The sequence below is a fragment of the Ciconia boyciana genome, chromosome 2, assembly GCF_034638445.1.
Source record: "Ciconia boyciana chromosome 2, ASM3463844v1, whole genome shotgun sequence".
Taxonomy (NCBI): Eukaryota; Metazoa; Chordata; class Aves; order Ciconiiformes; family Ciconiidae; genus Ciconia; species Ciconia boyciana.
Window position 1 is genome coordinate 15,451,531 of NC_132935.1, and position 22,039 is coordinate 15,473,569.

Sequence of the window (22,039 nt, forward strand, 5' to 3'; positions counted from 1 at the left end):
ACGTTTGAAACTAACCCTAAAATGATTTGGCTTTTGTATTGAAGACTGAGTGCAAGGTAATGAACGGAGATGAAGATAAACAATTTAGTACTTGACTAAGGATTAAATTTGTGGCTCAGTGTTAGTACTCAGAAAACATTCTCTAGACTCTTGTGGTTTAGGAAAATTTTGCCAGGGTGAAAATGATGTATTTCATTTCTTTGTTCTGTGTGTATGTGTAAACCAGTGGAAAAATGATTTTGTATATTTGTGTCTGGACTCTGATATGAGTGGATGCATCCTCATTGAACCTGTCAGAATCATCATTCTTTGCACCAGGAAAGTATCTGGCCCTAGACTTAACCAGTGTGTCATTGATACCTAATGCATATTCTGTAAGTAAAAGCACTGTGCTTAAACAGTGTGTCATCTGCTCTTTTGGTCCGCTTAGAGAGCTACTCTTCAGTATTACCGTAGGAAATTTCTGTGATGATAATTTCCAGTCTTCTTCCTCTGTATAAATTATTACATGCAAATTGTCGATAAGGGTTATAATGCATTCACTAGCCACAGTTGTTGCTTTTTCTCTAATCTCATTTTATTGGTTGATTAGTGTTTGTTCAACTCAGTGCCTCTTTAACAAAACGACTTAAAGGTGGATCATGTCATGTGTTCAAATGTGTTCTCTCCATATACTCTTTCTTAAAAACAAGGTGCAACTGAAGATTCATACATAATACAGTGCTTTAACGTTTGCTGTTCTGAAGTGATGCAGACTCTCTGAAAGAGAAAGAATTTAATTTATAGTAGAAAGAAAACCCACTGAAGCTATGAGAAAGACAATGTAATATAAAGCAAAAAAACCTCTATTTCCTGACGTTTTGGAGGTTACTAGTACTTGTTTCATTTATATACATTTCTTTTTCTTCCTCTTACTCTTTCCCACATGTTTTTCCAAGGCCTTTTGGAATGCTGGATCTCATGCAGAGGTGAACAGCCCCCCAGTACTGCTGCCTCCCTCTTGCACAGGCCCCAATAACCTGAGCTCCTCTGAACTGTCTCTTCCAAAAACTTCATTTGAAGACCACAAGGACCTGAGAATCACCCATTTCACTGCTAGATGGATCTGATTGTGAATTAGCCTCATTATTGAACTAATTTCTCATTTTAATTAGTTTGGGTTTACCTTGCAGCACTTGTTTCTTGTTTTGCCCCTTCCTACTAGATCAAATCACGTTGGGAATGGGAGAATTGTTCTGCCATTTTAAGGTGTTGGCGAGGTTCCTCTCACAAGCAGCTCTTAAGTATTGCTATAGTCACTGGAAGCCATCCACTGACCTTAGGCTCAGCTGTAGCTCAAATTAGCTAACTCTATTTTTGTTAATTAGTCCCTAAACTACAAGCTTTGGGAGGCTGAGAGAGTATTTTGGGAACGTGTTGTTATATTCTCGCTTTGCTCCCAGTCTCCTTTCTAGGCATCTGCTTCGGAGCAGCCAGAAAGTGAGCGACACGCGCAGGTCCCATTATGCCTAACACAGGACCTAGGTGTGATGCTCTGGATTGCAAACTGAACTCCTGAATTATCATCCAGAACAATCCCTTGTGTGGTTGCTGAAAAAGCCTGGAGGTGCCTGAACATCCTATTTCCCTTTTTATTTTAGCCGTGAATTTACCTCGGTGCCTGGAGTTGCTTCTTTATGCATGCCCAAAATTGTCCCAATCTGACCAGAAGAGCAGAAGGGAGAATAAGTCTGGCTTCCCCCTCAGCCTGAGGGCATTCAAATCCTGCCTCCAAGCTAACCACCCGCCTGGGCAGTTGGTGCTTTCCCTGGCATGCAGGGAAGGGAGGGCTGTGTAATGCCGCTGCCGGGATGCTCCCCCGAGGGCTGGAGTGGGTTCTCTGTGTCGGGGAGTTGGCAGAGGTTTGTGCCCTTGCATCTTGTGTACAGGTTCCCGAGTGCATTGCAGCAAGGTCAGTGCAGCCTTTCCTCGGGAGTCTTGGGGGCCCTGACTTGGAGGAGGAGCTGGGCTTTGGCACGTTCCCCTGGCAGTTTGGAGATGAAGCGTCTCCCTCTTTTTGGGAGAGCTCCCTTGCTCCTAGCTATAGTAGTTATTTTTATAAAAAAGGTCACACAATGTCTTCTTGCCTTCCTGCACCTTGTGGGGGAAAATGAGCTTTTATTTTTCCTTGGGAGACTGAGACCCAAAGCCAGAGCGGAGGTCTGGGCTGCGTGTTCAATTTGGACCACAGTGCCAGGCTGCAGTCTCTGGTAAGGCTCCTGTACGTTACTGTTATATTATTATTATTATGGGTCCTGCTTCTATAGGCATGGTGGAATGTCTTGCTGAGTCAAATGCATGTGGTACAGGAGGCAGAATTTAAAAAAATAAGGTCTGGATTCTGTTGCAGGGACTGGTTGCTTACAAATTAGGTACAATAAGTAATTGCTTAGGTATCTGTTTTATTTCTGATCCAAAATTACTACGGTCTCGCAGTCTTCTACAAGTTGAGTGTAAGTATTAATAGGAAGAATAGGCCAGCAGAATAAAATCTTTATGTCCTGATTCTCCTCACAGCTACAGTAATAAAGGCTGGAAGAAATGCAAATGAGCTCTGCAAAGTTTGTTGTGCTACTGAACAAGCAATGTAGCAACAGATTAGTGTCTGTATCTGTAAGACTGTGCATATAATTGAGTAGAGGTGACTTTTACAATAGGAAAATTATCTTCCCCTAGGTTATAAAATGGGCAGCATAAACTGTAAGTTAAGGGCCCATCAGAGGTGGTGTGTGCAGCTTGACAAGTGCCAGGCTTCTAGTTAAAGCCCCCAAAGAGAAATGGTAGAGCAAAAAGTGCATCAGGAGAGATGTGGCTGATTCTTCCTTCAGATTAGGAGAGTTGAAGCAGTCTACAGTGCTTAACCTATGAGCATGTGCTTTTAATTTTCCATTTTTATTAACATTAATTATTAACACAATGAATATTAACACAAAACCTTCCTCAATTTCATTTTTTATTAAAAAATGAAAGGTAAAGCTGGTGCAGGCATGGAAGAAAGCACCACTGAAAGCTGCTTGGAGATAACAGTGTGGAGCAGGAAGGAGCTAAGGGTGCAGATTGGGAAATATTATAATACTGTATGTACCTCAGCATGGGGATATGAAAGCTTATTTTAATATTTAATAAAATTTTAATTTTGCTCTTTTTTTTTTAAACAAAGCAGTGATTGGAAAATCTTACTAGAAAATGTAAATTCTCAAATTCTGGTCCGCTGGAACCTGTGATGGCCCACAGAGCTTTCGTAATGCAGTACAGTAAGCTGTCTGGTCACGTTATGTAGGTCCTCCTTGCTTCCCACAAGTTTGGCATTAAAAGAAACTCAGAAAATGAATAACTCATGTTCCTAATACTACTTCTTTGTGTAGGTTTTTGCCTGAATGCTGTATGGCGGTTAGAGTAATCAGGGGGAAGAAGGGATGGAGCGTTGCTGAATGAGTGAGATGGCCCCCAAGATCACCTTCCGAGGCATTACAAAAACGTGAAAGATACTGCATATAAATGGATTGTCTTTCCTCATCCTTCCGTATATTGCATACTGAAGAATTGTGTCCTTGGTGTGTATTTTGTGGTGTAGCACCTTTGGGTTATTGATTGGATTGATGAGTAGCAAATTAGGGCAAGCAGCAATATTTGCTGACAATTTCTGTCCCTTGGATGGGGGAAGCAGGCTCCCAGAGCCTCGTCTTCAGCCACGTGAGTGTTTTGTACTAGTGCAGTTCAAACAGCTCAGTGGGTTACATTTGTCTGTGATAGGACCAGGTATTCTTCCTCACTTAATTAAATGGCAGCTTTTTTTGAATTCACATGTGTATTTCACAGGGCTTGCCCTCTTTGCCGGATGCACACACCAGTCCTATTTCTAGGCAGAACTGCAGAACCCCTTTTGCTTTAGAAAGATCAGAAGGTAAGACAGTCTTCTGTGTGTTTTCAAGGATTTCCCAGTTCCAGTTGAGTTGGGAGCTTCAAGAATGAGTGTTGTTTTTTTTTGTGTGCATGTGTGTTTGTGGTTATTTTTCTTGTGGTAATAAATGATCCTTTTTTTCTGGAAGAAAACTGATTTTTGTAAGGTCCACCATTAGGAGTTAGAGGAAAGGCTCTTGTTTGAGTTTGCTGTAAAGAGTTCAGTCGATTCTAATGCTTTCCAAATTGGCTTTCCCTTTCCTAATCTGTTCTGTGTAGAAGCTGTGCATTATAATATATGAATGTGTGTTTACTCCTGAATAAATTAACAGGAGTTTTGCCAGCAGGCATGATCTAATGTGATTTTTTTAAATAAAGAAATGGGATATGTAATACATAATGAGTTGCACACTGAGTGACATTACATTAACTAGGAATTGAAGAATTGTGTGTCCTGCTGATGGTGGACAAAATCAAAGTTGTTGACAGATTCACTTACTCCATCACAAACAAAAAAGACCTTGAGGTTATTTATTTGAGTAGGGGGACCATAAATCTAGCACACAGATACCAGCAAACAATAGTCCTGGATTTTGTTTCTTAAAAAATACGATGTGCAATATAATAGAAGTCCATTATTATATGTCTTTATATCTTTATATATAGCTGTAGATAATATATAATTTTGTATGGCCAGGAAGTAGGTTGGCAAATGTATATACAACAAGCAATGTGGATTTATAGACTGCCTGCTAAAGGTTTACATTTATCCTTAATTTACTTTGTGGGTCCTATCGGGTCCTTCCTGAGAGCACTAAAAATGGTTGTCTCACATTTTACAGTACATTTGAAAAGTGTTGTAATATGATTTGTGCCTGAATTTATATTTCAGAGGGGAATATTTCCTCCTATTAAAATCATCAGGTCCTGAATATGTTCAGCTGAAAAACAGGACCGTCTAACAGTCTTTTACTCAAGACTTGTAAGGAATCAATATAGTTCCCATCAGTACAGCAAATTACTTACTGAACCACTTCCAGTAATCACGATGCACAATTTTTCATTAACTCCTTCCCTTCTCTGTATAGAACCAATATTGTCTTAGAATAAAGTTATTTTGGAACATATCTGTAAATCATTAGACACTAGAGTAATTACCTCAAAATTTGACAACTAAGGCTGTTACATATCTATAACAGTTCTGTTTAATATCTTTATCAATGATCTGGACGAGGGGATCGAGTGCACCCTCTGTAAGTTTGCAGATGACACCAAGTTGTGCGGGAGTGTTGATCTGCTGGAGGGTAGGAAGGCTCTACAGAGGGATCTGGACAGGCTGGATCGATGGGCCGAGGCCACTTGTATGAGGTTCAACAAGGCCAAGTGCTGGGTCCTGCACCTGGGTCACAACAACCCCATGTAATGCTACAGGCTTGGGGAAGAGTGGCTGGAAAGCTGCCTGGTGGAAAAGGACCTGGGGGTCAACAGCCAGCTGAATATGAGCCAGCAGTGTGCCCAGGTGGCCAAGAAGGCCAATGGCATCCTGGCTTGTATCAGCAATAGTGTGGGCAGCAGGAGCAGGGAAGTGATTGTCCTCCTGTACTTGGCACTGGTGAGGGCGCACCTCCAATACTGTGTTCGGTTTTGGGCCCCTCACTACAAGAGAGACATTGAGGTGCTGGAGCGTGTCCAGAGAAGGGCAACGAAGCTGGTGAAGGGTCTGGAGAACAAGTCTGATGAGGAGTGGCTGAGGGAACTGGGTTTGTTTAGCCTGGAGAAAAGGAGGCTGAGGGGAGACCTTATCGCTCTCTACACCTACCTGAAAGGAGGTTGTAGTGAGGTGGGTGTTGGTCTCTTCTCCCAAATAACAAGCGATAGGACAAGAGGAAATGGCCTCAAGTTGTGCCAAGGGAGGTTTAGACTGGATATTAGGAACAATGTCTTCACCGAAAGGGTTGTCAAGCCTTGGAACAGGCTGCCCAGGGAAGTGGTTGAGTCACCATCCCTGGAGGTATTTAAAAGATGTGTAGATGTGGCACTTAGGGACATGGCTTAGTGGTGGACTTGGCAGTGTTAGGTTAACGGTTGGACTCAATGATCTTAAAGGTCTTTTCCAACCTAAACAATTCTATGGTTCTATGATATAAGGATGTGTGGTGCTCCCACACAAATAAAGTATATAATTAAATACTTCCTTGAAAATGTGTGGATGAGTCAAGGAGCAGGGGTTGCTTGCTTTATTTATGGGATGAGGTGGGAGACAGGAGACTCTCACTTCTGGAGAGGGATTTTTGTCCTTTAGCATGACTCTTCAAGATACCTGGACTGTTTTGAGCTGCTTGGCTGGACAAAAGTATCTACCAGGGAGATTCCTTTTAGGGACTGCATTTTAAAGAGTGCTTTTAAAATGCAGTCCCTAAAATGAATATTCAAGATCCATGCTCTGTTAACTCACTGTCTTTTAGTATTTTTACATGGCTTCACCATTACTGCATGTTTGTTGTTTTCTTTCAATAGCATAAATCCAACATCATTGTGACTGAGCAGATGGACATGCTTGAGCCTGTGTAGCAGGCCGTAGGAGCCCCAAAGGTAGTAGTGGCTGGGGAGAAGCAGCTGGAGGTAGCTAGCTGGGAGAGGTCCTTGGGAAGAGCCAGGGAAAAACTGAGTGCCAGAAAGACATCTCCTAACTTGGTGCATTTTTGGAGACCATTGTTGACCAGGAGATACATAGCTCAAAGGACTGTGTCAGAATTAAGAGAATAGAAAATGACAGTGTTATTTGATGGAATATAGAGGGAACTGGGAAAGGCAGCGCTAAGGTGAGAGGAAGTTATGCCAAACTAAGTAATCTGAGTTAAATAGCTTCACAGATATATTACTGACCACTTAATAAGTTTGTCAGAAACAGGCAAATTTAGAAACAAAGTCATGTCTTGGTTGTTGCTAATCTTGTATTTGAAAATGCACCTTAGTTAAAGATTGTATTGAGTTACGCTTCTTTCGTATCCTGTTCATGCTTGCAGTTCAGAATTGTGGAGGAAGGGCAGAAAGGTGCAAGACAACTGCAACCTGAGAGGGGTTTTACGGAAATAAACTGGTTTTATTGTAGATTTATTGTCAGCAGTAACAATAGTCATCACTTCCTCTTGTCAGAACTATAAACAGACATGATGTGAAGACGAAGGAGGAAGATAATATTCAGAAAGTGCCTTTGTTTACATAGCTGCTTTTTTGAGTTTGATCAGACATTAATTGACCAGTATGACAGTATTTTCTTTGAGAAACTTTACTGTAGAGCTGGCCTCATCCAGATCCAGCAAATAATGAATGAGAAAGAGACAGAAAATAATCTTATTCTTCTTTGATGATGTTAACAAATAAAGGCGTGTCCAAAGCTAATTTCATACATGAGCAAATGCCTTCCTGTGCTTTCCTGTGCTTCCACGGGAGCTATACTGGAGTCATGGGCCTCTCCCACTCCTGTGACTTACCAGAAAGTAATTCCTACAGCTCCACGGAGGTTTGCCGCATTTGTTAACAGGATGAGAAAGCACAAGAATGCTGGCTCTGATGTTGGAGAACTTCCTCAGTTGGAGATCTCTGATATTCATCAAGGTTAAATAGTCTTCTTTGCTCCTTCTGGTCCCTATCATTAGAAACTATTGTTCCCTCTGCTTTATTTCCGTACCAGTATCCCTTGTGTCTCCTGTCTGTCTAAGTTGGTCCCCAGTTGAGAGTTGTTCATCGTGTCAGAAGTACCAGACAGCTACCAACAGCAATTTTGGGAGCTAATTCTCCTTTGCCTAGGCTGGCAGCTGCCATTATGCTAGTAGGTAGATCAATAAAGCGTTTGCTGCTATGGTGAGTCAGATGAAAGATGAATTCATTTGTACTTTCGAAGCAGGTGAGTCTTCCCTGATTAGTGAGATATTAGATAGCTGAAGTGGGGCAAAGAGGGTGGTAATGCAAGCTGCAGTTTATCAAGAGTCTGCACCAGTCTTCAGGTTAAAATTATTAGTAAGACGAGCCAGATCTAACTTCTTTTGCAAGAAAAGCTGTAGATTTGCCACAGGGCATTAATGACAAAGTGGCTGATGTGTCTGGTTGACTAGTGATGAGACTGCCATGAGAAGGAGAGGCATGCTCTTGAGTTCTCATGTGGAAAGCAGAAAATCTAGGACTGTAGAAGATCTGATGGGTTATCAAGTACAGCGTCATGAAGTCATACCAAGTTTGCTCTGAAAATTTGATTGATTTCTGGTTTGTGCTGCTTCTTTTACAAGATGTTTCTGAACCTAACATCCTCAATTGTATTCATATCCATTTGTTCTCTTTTCAACTTAGTTCCTTCGTTTAATAGTTATTCTCTTTGCCTGATGTTCATCTCCCTCCACTGCCATCATGAGGCCGTTTTCATTCTATAGGTCACTATTCTTTTTCTCGCCTCCTCTCATAATTTCACCATTCCTCACTATGAAGTCATAGCTTCTCGCTCTGCCTCTTCTTGTTTGAATTCTTCTTTCCTCAGTATATGATGCAAATTTTATACTTGTGTCTCACCAGCACCTGAACAATGATATTAATGTCTGTGTCTCTGTCATGGAGATTTCTTACTCAGTAAGTCCTAGGAGGCTTGTTTTTAAGCACTGAAGTGAACAGAAGCCAACAATCAGCCTATATAAGCAAGAGGAAAGCTGTGATCAGACTATTTCAAGTAGAAGAACGCAGTGAACTAGAATTATGAATATGTTTGTGGAACTAAAGAGGTAAATACAAAAGCAATATGTTTGAAATTGTTCTACCTCTAAACTAGAGAAGTAAATTATTATCAATTAAGTAAGAATATCCTGTTGTGTCAACAACAATTTAAAATGTTGTTTGCAGCATTTAAGTATAAACTTGAAAAAGTTTTCATCTTGCATAATTTAGGGGCTTAGTGCATCCCATGTTCCTGTTTTTCTAGGTTTGTCAGCTGGATTAATCCAGAAATATGATCAAAAGGCATATGACTGAAGTTTACAAATAATGGAAGCAACAGATAAGCTGAATGTTGAACTGTTAACCAAATACTGCAATGCAAGAACTAGAGAACACTTGAAGCAATTAGTAAGAAATCAATATAAAACAGACAAAAATGGGCAGTGAGCTTCTGGAATTTGCTGTCCCAGGAGGCGGCAGAGGCAGACAGTATCAGGAAGATCAAAAAGACAAATTTATGGACATCAGGACAATAAGTAGGTGCTAAAAATGCCGTACTCTATAATAACCCTAGTATAACAGTTCTGGATGCTGGCATGGTACAAAGGGAATGACTTCAGAAAGTAGCCCTCCCAATAGCTCTCCTGAAATATATCTCCTACTGCCACTCTGAATACAGGGCTGGGTGAGCTGTTGGTCTGGCATTTGGGCATTTTTGAATGTCCTTGTGTTCTCTGCCCAGTTCTTTCTTTCCTAGATTCTGTGCCCCATGGTAAGTAAACGGAATATCTTGTCTTGGTATTCAGGTATACCTATCATATTGTACTCAGGAGACAAGATCACCTTTCTTGGCCATATTTCACACACATCATTTGTTCCCACTAGTGGTTTATCATTTTAATCAACTTTAAATTAGTCATAATTTTCTTCAGGTTTTTGCGTGAGACCAGCCTCTTACTAACTACCTGCTCTCATTTCCCTGTATTTCTTCAATTCTTCCTACACGTTTAATAAGTCCTTTCTTACCTATTAGTTCACCTTCATTACAAGTGTACTTTCAAGGCTTCTCACGTGGTGTCCCTCTAGATGTCTGTGAATGGCAGTTGGTGCAGCTTCACAGGCTCAGGGGGAAGAGCAGTAGGCTATACCAGTGCAGGGAGGTACAGGCATTTCTGCTTCGGTACAGCAGACTGTGCCACATTCCTTGCTCTAGGGCCAATGCCAGCCTCATTGGACCAATGCTTATACTCATATTAATGTTCTGTGGCATGCAATGTTTCCCACTCCCTTCAAATTTTCATCTAATCCCAGCTTGATCAAATGAGATCTGCAGCAGCTAAGTCATATTAGAAAAAATTAGGCCATCAATCTGGAAAGTATTTTATATTCTGTGTCTGCCCTCGGGCTGTCTCAGAACATTCCACGGCTGATCTGTCCTGAGTATGAGGGCTGGGGTTTAGGTGTTAAAAGATGCGTAGAGATACCGAGGGAGTTGTGGGGCTTTTTAAAGCATTTGGTTTCCAGTCTTGCAATTAGCTAGAGGCAAAGCCTAGGTGTTTGTGACTGTGATCTTTATGGTTCTGTTGGTCAAGGTGCTTTTGAAAAAAATCTCCTGGTCTCTTTTATGCATGTAGCTGCTACATCTAAGAGGTAGCGCCAGTTCTGTAGTGTTGGGAAATTTTCCTGAGATGTAGGTGAAGTTCCTTTACTTGTGTCCTAGCAAAGATCAGTGTACACTCTTAGAAAATGTTACGTTTGTTACATGTTCTGCTCTTGATAATACATTCTATCCAGCACTCTCTGAAAATTAAAAATCTATCTCCAGTTTTAATGTATAGCTGTCTCTCTGTTTTAACCGTGATGCTTGCCAAAATGACCATCTTTTCTGTATGCTTATTAATTTCCTTTGTTAATCTTCTCTTTTGCAAAGAAAATAGATCTTTATCTTGAGATCCTTCATGCAGGTTGTTTCACAGAATCACAGAACAGCTGATGTTGGAAGGCACCTCTGGTGATCATCTAGTCCAACCCCCTACTCAAAGCAGGGGCAACTACAGCAGGTTGCTCAGGACCTTGTTAGTCAGGTTTTGAATGTTTCCAAAGGTGGAGACACCACAACCTCTCTGGAGAACTGGTTTCAATGTTCAATAACCCTTACAGAGTTCTTAGCACCAAATGATAACTCTTTCAGATATGTACAGTACAGGAAGCAAGACAGTGAAGTATCCGAAATCATTAGCTGATTGTCAGGACCTTGGCCTTAGTAACTAATTGGCTTTGGTGACTGATCCAGGCATTAACGATATCTTTTCAAAGGCATGACTTAGTACCAGAATAAAACATTATTCCAGTTCTGACTTGGATGTTGTTGTTCTGAGAGTTGAGGGGGAAAAAAGTATGGGGAGGATTGAATTTTCTTAGTTCAGGTCACTTACTGCATTCTTTAAATGCCACATTTGGATGTTTGCCTTCTCGCCTCATCACTGCCTCAACATGTCACATTGGATTTAGTGCAAGAAAGAGTTAATTTAAGGCAACTTGTGCAAGCTGCTGCAGGTAGTATGAGTCAAAGACAATGTTTTCCAATGGCAATGTGCTTTGAGCCTAAGCCGCAGAGGAACTGGCATGCCAGGAGGTGAAAAGAGATGTCTCTGTTTTGTGCACACTCAACTTCCAAAGGCAGTGACTGGGGTAGAAAACCGATTTGAATATGAAATAGTTGCCCAGAGGAAATAAGGAGTAATGACTATATCCATGGCCAAAAAGAGGGGGAGGGCACTGGATGAGATGCATGGCCTCTGTCTGTCCTTTCATATTGCTGTTGGTGACTCCCTCCTCTAAGATGACATGCGTGTTGGCACTCTGTAAACTGATGACTTGTTTATTTTTTGTTTGCTTTCAGTTGCTAGATTGACATTACAGACCATACTCTTGGACTGCTCTACATCCTTTATAAATTGCTTTAAGATGTTTTAGTGTGATAAGACGATATAAAAATTGAAGTCATTATTACTGTCTCTATCACCAGGGGAACTGGACAGCTGGCATTGATCTGCAGGGGACTAATTTCCATATTTTGTTACTACATTAAGTGATAGAATTCTTCTTGTTTATGATTTCAAAGAAAGTTTTCCTAATCAAAAGGTCATCCTCCATAGTGTCTAGTGCTTGAGAGACATGGAAGGGCAGAAAATGTATGAACCCTGTCATTTTTTATCTGATCAATAACATCTAGCTTTGTTAATAGTAATATCCCAGTATTTTACGTTGCATCGTATCAAGATCCCACTAACCACTTCACAGAACTGCTGGTGAGTGAAATCTAGCAGTTAGTGAAGGTTATACCGCTAACTGCTTGGTTTGGGGCAAATATTATATGCCCCTTTAAATTTTTGGCATTTATCTTAAATTTTTTAATTAAAATAATCATAAAAATTCTGTACTCATTGCTGGTTTGTAAGGAAAGAGATTGAATAAGGGCCTTATCTTGCTGCATTGAGTAACACTTTATGATGAGCTAAATTGTACCATTCATCCAAAAGCCACAGTAATGGTAGCACAGAGGCTGCTGTGTTGCAGAGGGAGTAACTTGCTCTTCACTATCTTATTCTGGTTTCAGAATAGAGCCTGAGAAATCAAAGAAGGGATTTTTAATAATTAAAAAATGCTTACAGTCAGAACTAGGGGATGTAAAAAGTTGAGTCTGTTTAAAAAAGTGAACCAAACAACATGCCGTTTTCCAAGGTAGTATCAATGTAGCTCCAGTGTGATTTGCTGGTATTGGCCAGGGCACCTATGGATAGCAAATGTTTGTACTGGGAATCAAGGGTCAGTAGAGAGCTGCAGGGCACTCTTCCCTGTACTAGCTCACAGCAGTGGTGAAGACCAAAGAAAGTAAGTTTTGGTTTTCTTCTTAAGGTAAAGCTTTGCTTGATGCTTTGGTTCTCTGCTTGGTGTTGGCTCAGCCAGTGTGCTGCCTTCCTCCTATTTACTTATAGCATAGCGATGCCCAAAAGATGGAGTCAGAGTTCCACTAGCAGAATCTGGGGAGTATGGATTGTTTGATTTTTTTAACATCTACAATCTGCGTGGGACTGTGGTTCAACGTTACCCTAATGGTAAAGATAAGTCACAAACTGGGAGTGATTGCCTGCAAAGACCATAGGCTCCTTATAGGTGGGCAAATGTCTTTTTATAGTTGGGCAAACAGCTTTTTCAGGAACGATTTAGATATAACTGATAGTGTGAAGGGAAATCTCTGGCTCCTTTTTCTGTTTTGGTGTGATAGGTTACTGTTGAGAGGGATTTGAAAGGCTGGACCGTGAAGTACAGGGCCCTCCTGAGAAATGGTGCTATTACACTATAGACATATCTGAATTGCAACAATATTAATCCTCAGTATATCTTAAATTGATTGAATTGGTAAAATTCACTTTCACTGGTGGTTTCTTGACAGTAATGTAGATGCTTGAAAATAGGTGAGGGTCTATTTAGGCACCTGGACCAATTGTAGTCTTAAAGGGGCTATCCTACCTGTGGGAGACCAGCTGCCACTTAAGAACGGCAATTGGTTGTCTAAAATGGCACAAGATGCCTATTTTACATGCCTAAATGTCTCACAAAGCACCAAAACAATACAGAAAATCAAAAGAAAAGAGAGGAGTGGAACATAGATCTCTGACAGTAAGGAAGTACCTAACTGATGAAACATAACCTCTCAGACTGAGGTATTTCAGGGCTGATAATTTTTTCTGTAGCAAATTATCCTGTCAGAGTGAGACTATTGCATTAATGGAAATCCTTGGGTGATTTTTCTTTTTGCCTTTTGCATCCAGGCCGTGCTTTGCTGAGACTTACTGACAAAAAGCTTGAACGAATGGGCATTGCCCAGGAAAGCCTGCGACAGCACATTCTGCAGCAAGTCCTTCAGCTGAAGGTGAGAGAAGAAGTCCGAAACCTCCAGCTGCTTACACAAGGTATGAAAAATAATTTTGACATGGACAATTATTGAGATCAGGTAGGAGAAGTTTGTCTGAGGGCATAAAAGGTGACTTGATGTTCTCCCACAAGAAATGATGCATGAAAATGTCTCATAGATTCCACATGCTTTCCAAGTTGGGAACAAAAGGTAAAATAATGCATAAATAAATAGAGATGTTCAGCTGCCTGTTTTGCATGATGAATAAGCTCCATCTACAGCTTGATGGTAGTCTTACTTAACTATCTGCTTACTAAGATGAAAATAATTAAATATAAAGGGCACAAGTAGTGAACCTGCTGTCTTTACAGACATTGTACATTTTGCATTAATTGTTTACTTTCAGTGTTAGATAAAAGAGTAATCTCTGTAACCTGTTTTATGGTAAGAGCTGTCAGTGGAAAATTACCTGTTAGACTCTGTTTTTTGCAGATGGCTGATTCCTTTTTCATGTTGGAGTAATTTTATTGACTTGAATAGAGTTGCTTCTAATTTATGCTGCTAAGAAAACGCAAAACTGGGCTCAATATGGAGATCTTGATTAGAAGACAGGGAAGAAGGGGTAACAAAAAAGCTCGTACATATTTTCCGAATGAAGTTAAGATGTCTTATAATGACTTGTCTTATTAGCTCTCTATTAAGGCTTTTTAACAGCTGTGGTAACACGGAAGAAAAGCAATCATTGTGGTAACAGTGTAAAGGAACATTTAGACATCCTCTACTATATATCTGCAATACGTTCTCAATGTTTAATGCTGTTTGGTAGTCCAGTGAGATAGCATAAACCGCATACTTCTGTGGTGTTTTGGTTCAGTGCCCGTTATATGTCACATCATATGAAAAAAATAGAGTTCTTCAGTACATGCAGTGTATTTTTAACAAAATGTCCTTCACACATGACATTATGTTCCTGATTAAGCCTTGCTCACTGTGTTTGGGGAAAAACTCTCTGGTTAGTTGAGTAAGCTGCATTTTATCTGAAAGAGCTGATGTCTCAACTGAATTGTTCCTTCAGGCTTGGTATCGTGTGGATTGTGATGAGGAGTGTTAGGGCTCCTTCATTTCACCAAGACCTGTGAATATGACCTCACCTCACCTTGTGTCATGTCAAAAGCAGTGCACATGCTGAAGTATCTGCCTTCCCCAGGTGTTCAGAGCTCTTCCTTTTCCCTTCATCCATTCATCCTTTCATCCGTTATTCCTACGTCGTTTTCTCCAGTGTTGGCTGGGTTCTTTCTTCCCGTACAGATGGAGTGTTACTTGAGAGTTTGCCGGACTGTGAAGTTCTGGTCATCAACCATCACTGATTTAGGTCTGCTTGTGGAAGTTGGGATTTTATTGATATGGGACAATGAAGACCCACTAGCTATAAATTTGGGTCAGTTGATCACCGCAGTCCAGATAGATTTCTCCATAAACCTGTATTTGGCATTGAGGACCGTGCTTCCAGACTTCTCCTTTATTGTTTCTCTCTAGCGTCCCTCTGGACACATCAACTGGTGTATGAGTCATGATCAGTCAGACAGTGGTGACTGCCATTTCAAAGAATTCAGGGCAGCATCCTTTGAGATTTATTCCTTGCCCATGCAGCTGAGGATACAATTTTGGACTTCGGTAAGAGCATTAATAAATGCTGGACTATGCTGGACTGTGAAGGACAGTTTAGTGGTAGATGTACTGATGTGTGTTTAATGTAGCCTCTCTCTGCCATGTAGAGAGAACATTGTTATGTAGTCTGATCATATAAAGGTATGCCATCATATGCTTTATGAAAGCTAGCACAAGCTTACAAAAAACTGGTGGTATGCAGCTCCTGCTGTCTTCCCCCATAATGGCGCTGGCCATTGCACTGCACTTCAGCGCCACTCCACCCTTCTTAAATAGAGCTGAAGTTATGGGGCAGCACAACAGTCCATAAAATATTCCCCTGTGCACCAGAGCTGTGTTAATCATATGATCCCAGAACGGGGAGATGGTGAGTGATAGGATGACAGCAGTATTCCTATCCCTTACCACCTCATTTACACCAAGTTGGAGTGTATGTCTGTTGAAAGTATTTGTTTGCAAGTACTATGGTTAAGATATAATTTCTCAACTACAGTGCAGTCTGTAAAGCTGTATGTCTGTCAGTTGTTCTCCGAAACTGGTTCTGTCCCCTTGCCCAGTTTCTTCAAACTATGTCCATGCATATTCTTATTATGGTTTATACGTTCCTAATCCAGGTTGTTACTGGAATAGCTTTCTGTAAGTGCTTTTCTGTTTTGGAGAACATTTGAAGAACATTTTTTCTCTGAAAAGTAACACATTTGCATGCCAGCAGTCTCTGCCTTTTGGAAATTCCACTTGCAAAATGCAGGTCACAGTGTAGTTATTGCTACCCTGTCCTTTGCTGTCCTCCAAAATGTCCTCCAAAAAGAGGGGAAAAAAACCCCTCTGTCTCTCAGGGCACAGTTCAGGAGATCATTAGGTGAAAGAAGCCGTTAAACCCCCTTTCTGAATTCATTTAGCACACAAGCTGGGTTGCAAGCAATGAGGTCCTAATTCAGAGCCCATTGATGCCAGCAAAAAGACTTCCGCTGACTTTAGTTCATACCCCAATTGAAGCTGGAGCAAATGGGGAAAGTTTTAAAAAAGCATTGCGTAATACTTACCAGATATTTTAAATGTTTTTGTGTTCTGTTGTCCACAGAGAAAGGTAACCTCACTTTAATAACTCAATAGAGAACTAGCATTCTTTTCTATTCCTGTTTCAGAAAATGACTTACAACTGTTTCATTCTTCTTTATTCAAAACACACCATCCAGTCTATTCTGGGCATTTTAAAGCCAGAATAGTACGTGATTGTGTAATTGAAGGCTTGTCTTGAGTTTTAGGAAGACTTTTCTTTGGAGTAAGAACTGCCTGATTGAAGCTATATGAGCAGAAATGCTATTCCAACCTCCACTAGGATAGAAGCGCACAGGCGCAACTACAGATCTGTGCTTTTTTCCCAGACTTAGTGATGTTGAAGAACTAATTTGACAAAATATCTTCCAATGTCTCTTGGGGAGAGCTGCACACTGTTGGAAACACCATTATTTTACTGTTACCACTGTAAGCCTGAGTTGAAAGATCATTTTTTTAAAAAAGCCTTACATAACTACACAGAGAAGAAGTTATTTTGAGATTTTTCAATGCGAGTCCTGCTTTTGGCTAGCATAGAAGAGACTGTCCTCAAAGTGGTAAAACAGTGCTATGTGTGATTATGAGCAAAGTATCTATAGACAGTAATCTGCTAATAGGGCTGAGTTTAAGAAGCATTTTTGGATTTGGATTAAATGATACCTGCATTTAAGATGACGCTGGGCCGCCTCCTAAGCTCCTCTGTGTTTCATATCGGACAAAGTGCTACTTTAATATACTGCCAGGCCACAGAATGTGCCAAATTTTCTTCAAAAAAAAATTTCTCCTGCTAGCAAAATGTGTTAGAATAAGGCTTTATGCTTCATTGAAAATCATCACAGCTGTTGATACCTGTTGAAATTATTTCTTCAGTAAGTTTTCTGCTCATCCTGCACTGGTGCTCAGCTACTGAAAAACATATGTGACCAATGATAATGACAATAAGACCGATTTTTTTCTTCCTTCAATTTCCAAAACAGTCCTATTCAAAAGCTGTTATAATACCCTAGCACTGTATTCTTCCAGGAAAGGAACTAGAGGGCCTTCAAAGACACATCTCATCTTCTGAGGAAAGATGAAGTAAGAGCCATGTATTCTAGTGATGGATCATTCACTGGCTTTTAGAGGAACCTTGTAACAGAAACATTGTCTTCAGGGTCCATGTGGTGAGTAAACCAGGACCATGAAACCCCTGCAGCTGAAACATGTTTATAAGGATTTTTACAGCATTATCAGCCTCTTAATACTCGAGTAAATGCAGGCTTCATCAAAATTTGAGCTGTTTGACACTGAACTCTCCCAGGCTGTCAGAAACATGATGCTAGTTCATGTTCACCTTATCCGCTTCTTCCTTGTGAACACTGAAGGTGGGAGGAGCCTGAGCACTGCCATTCCAGCTTGCATCACCACGTCTGAGGAGGTCTGTTGTCGTTTTCAATAATCAAAGCCTCAAAGTACTAGACTCACTCCCACCTTCTGAATTCCCACATATGAAGACCTTCCTGTTGTGTTGGCTCCAGTACACAGCATGAATGATTGGGAGTTACGCACCTGCCTAAAAAGGGACATGTGGGGTCAGAAAATTTGGGAACATGGGACCTTGCCAAGCACAGAACCGGAAGGTCATTTGGACTTAAGAGAAGATGACTGCAGCTTGCTCTCCCCCTGCTGTGTAGGCTTTATGGATACAGTAGTATCTGAACTGCCGTTGCCTACTGTCTTTGATGTCCCTTGAAGAAGTGTTACTTCAGATCAGCACATTTCTTTGTCATCCCTGTAAAGAAGTCAGAACAACTGAGGTTTGTGATAGAGGGTCATCCTGTTACACTTCCAGGATGTACTGTTTTCTTTACTGGGTACGTTCTGGACTCAAGGTTTTGGCACCTGAGGAATCATAAGTTCCTTCCGCCAGAAATACTCTTTTTCTTCTCTGTAAAAAACAGCAGATGTTGCCTCTGTGAGTGCTCCAGGTAGGGAGTGTATTCGCCTTCCCAGGCAGCTGGCGGGGGAAGTGTGTAACACTTGAGGAATCTTGGTTTCATGTCCCTGTGGTGGTGTTCAGAGGCGTGCGGCATTTGAAATGTTGACTGTCCTCTTACCAGGCACCCGTTCTTTTGTTTTCATTATCTTGACCTCACCTTTTTCTTTTCCCTAATCCTGAAGCTTCCAGCCAGTCAGGAAGGGCCTTTCTTCTTATAGCACAAATTACTATGCAAATGTTTCTTGCATATGCTGCATACATGGCATCTATCCAACGCACAGAAAAAAACACTTGCTATTTCAGAAGAGCTCCAGCAAACTTAATTCCCAGCTGATTTCCTTTGCTCTGTGCTCCTGTTATGCTCCAAAATATCTGAGAGACCTTGTGAGTTGAAGACAAAGTATGGCATGGAAACACTGTCAGAAATTACCCAACGGTAGTAGTTTATCCCTTATCATAGCATCAAAACTATGTTCCAGGACTCAACATACTAAATTGCCTGATTATTGGTAAAGAAATCTTATCCTTCTTCTTGATACGGTTTTATTTTCGCTATACATCCATATCCCTCAAGAAGCTTGAGAAGTGGGCCCATGTGACCCTTAGGAGGTTCAACAAGGCCAAGTGCAAGGTCCTGCACCTGGGTCGGGGCAATCCCTGGTATCAGTGCAGGCTGGGGTATGAAGGGATTGAGAACAGTCCTGTGGAGAAGGACTTGGAGGTACTGGTGGTTGAAAAGCTGGACATGAGCCAACAATATGCATTCACAGCCCAGAAGGCCAACCATATCCCGGGCTGCATCAAAAGAAGTGTGGCCAGCAGGTCAAGGGAGGTGATGCTCCCCCTCTACTCCGCTCTGGTGACACCCCACCTGGAGTACTGCATCCAGCTCTGGAGCCCCCAGTATAAGAATGACATGGACCTGTTGGAGTGGGTCCAGAGGAGGGCCACAAGAATGGTCAGAGGGCTGGAACACCTCTCCTATGAAGACAGGCTGAGAGAGTTGGGGTTGTTCAGCCTGGAGAAGAGAGGGCTCCGGGGAGATCTTATTGCAGCCTTTCAGTACTTAAAGGGGGCTTATAAGAAAGATGGGGACAGACTTTTTAGTAGGGCCTGTAGCGATAGGACAAGGGATAATGGTTTTAAACTAAAACAGGGTACATTGAGACTAGATATAAGGAAGAAATTTTTTACAACGAGGGTGGTGAAACACTGCAACAGGTTGCCCGGAGAGGTGGTTGATGCTCCATCCCTGGACACATTCAAGGTCAGGTTGGACGGGGCTCTGAGCCACCTGATCTAGTTAAAGATGTCCCTGCTTGTTGCAGGGGGGTTGGACTAGATTACCTTTAAAGGTCCATTCCAACCCAAACTATTCTATGATCCTATGATTCTGTGATCCCTTTTACTCCTTTCCATTGTATGTCCTTTTTTCCTGTACCAGTGTAGGAATCATAGCACTTGTTCTTAACACTGCTCTTCCAAGACTATAAAATGACTTTGCTACCATCCGTTAGTGTACAAAAGAGCAGTCTTTGTTGTATTTTTCCCACTCCCAGTCAAGGACATTTGCAGCACTTACAGAGGATGTAGGCTCTGGAGTCAGAAGCTGTGTTTGTTCCTGAGAGGTTTTTCAGACTTTAGGCACTGCTAAGATGTCTGAAAATCAATTTTTTCAGGTTACAAGTATGCACTGAGGGGTTCTCTATAGTTTTTATTTGTTTTAGCTGAAGCAGAATATTGTATGTGGAGTGTGGATCTGAGCGCAGATAAAATGTTTAAAATACATGCATCAATGACGATAAATATCAAATTCCATCTATGGCATCAGTTATTTGAATTTCATGTGGCTGGTTTCTAACCTGAAGAATATACTTTGCAGTGCAGTCAATGGTCCCTGGTAGACCATTGAATTACTATGGTTCTGTTAGTTACCTTTTAGCTATTGCTGTGATGGTAATACATATTCATATCAAATAACCGAGTGATGCAGCTGACAGGTAAAATAAGTTCCAATACACTGGACAATACATTGTAGTGCACTCTGGATAGGTTTAGCACAGAATTGTCCTTCAATATGCGTAGTATATTAGTTTCGAGTATGAATAAGGAAACATGTATGCAACTATGAAATTTGTATTGATGAACTTCTACAGCAAGATTTTAGCTGTATAATATTATGATGTGCTTGCATTTTTATATGTTTCTATAAATAATATTGCAACTCAGTCTACTGGGAATGTAGTATTAGCTGTTTTGTATGATTTCAAGGACATGATTGCAGTTGTCTGGTTTTCTTATTATTTTATTAATATTGATTTTTTTCATACCTGCTTTTCAAATTTCTCAGAAGTCAGTCTACTGGAAAATTTGGTCTGGAAAGTTTAGTTCCTCTGAGCTAATGCATACCCAAAACTGTCTTACATGTTTGATGAATAGATATTACATATATATATATACACACACACACATATATATGTACGTATTTCTCTGCTCATGTGTAAATTGGAAAGAGAAAAAACAATTTTGCTCAAGGTTTAAGAAAAAAGATTAAAATATTGCTGTTTGTGCTGCAGCCAGTCATGAAAGACTTTCAACTAAATAGGAAAGTTTTGAGCAGTCAGAGGCGGTGATTTAACAACAGCTGTTTGTGATCAGTGCCAGTAGAAATCACTTGTTTTCACCCAGCCGAAAAGAACAGGCTGGTAAAAGGGATTCCAGGAATAGGTACAGTCTTTCACACAGAGTTTAAATAAATCAAGTCTACATATTGTAAGATGGTGCCATTTACAATGTAACATATTTGTCTTTTCTAATGAGATTTTTCCAGAAATCAGGCATAGAATAAAATTAACGTTGATAGTTGTTTTATAAAAGAATTGAGGAAATCGGAGCCCTAACTATACTTCTGACCCCTTACAAAGTACATAGAAATTTTACTGCTGGGCTTCTGGTTCAAAACCTAACTGTCTTTGTCAACTAACACCTTTATGGTCAAACTGAGTGGATAGCATTAGAAATAAGAAGATAAGAAATGCCATTCTCAGTCGGATCCAGTATGCCTCTGTCCCACTACTCTGCCTCTGACAGTGGCAGATGCTGTTTAGACAGAGCCTAGAACCCTGGCCCTTCTCTGTGCCCATCCCCTTGGGCTCCCTAGCATTCAGAATTGCTGCATTAGGAAGAGTACTTCCCTGTCTAATTCTTTTAGTAGCCATTGAGTGTCTGTCTCACTCTGTCATGAAACAAGCTGTTCACAGCAAGTTTTTTTACAAACTAGAATATGGTCACTGGCAGCCTCACTGGTGCCGAAAGCGCCAAAGCCTATCTTGGCGTGCATTTAGTTGGGCATGTATCTTCTGCCTTCCACAGAGACTCTAAGCAATCCTACTATCGTGTGCGCGCAGTAGTAGCTACACATCCTCTGTATTTCAGATACATCAGTCACACCTCAGACACATCAGATCAATTGTGCCTGTTGCTCTCCATTGATTGTTATAAAAGCTCAGGATGGCTGCCAGATGTATTTGTCTACGTGGTACGCGACTAAACTTAGGTGAGATCCATTCCCACTCGCTATGCCTAGATGTAAACTCTTATGCTGAAAAAAGATGGTCTGAAAGCTGGATGAATTGCCCTCTTTACTCAGATGAGTTTTGGTAACACCATCTTTCTGATTTTATGAAACTGGGCTTGCTGACGCCTGCATGAATGCGTTCTGTTTGCAAAGTGTTTCACCATATTGGCACTTTTAACAAACACAAAAGTTGCTTAAAGCC

At 40.9% G+C, this 22,039-nt stretch overlaps 1 protein-coding gene across 3 annotated transcripts in view; it reads left to right on the forward strand.

The window, feature by feature from the left end:
* SAMD12 (sterile alpha motif domain containing 12) overlaps nt 1-22,039 on the forward strand; it is a 182,597-nt gene that overhangs the window by 74,209 nt on the left and 86,349 nt on the right. For all 3 annotated transcript variants that reach the window (XR_012040759.1, XM_072851988.1, XM_072851989.1), the window contains exon 4: nt 13,476-13,616. Coding sequence is in view for 2 of the 3 variants with exons in the window: in XM_072851988.1 (XP_072708089.1) it covers nt 13,476-13,616 (141 nt within the window). In the remaining variant the exon portion in view is untranslated. The remainder of the gene's footprint in view (nt 1-13,475; nt 13,617-22,039) is intronic.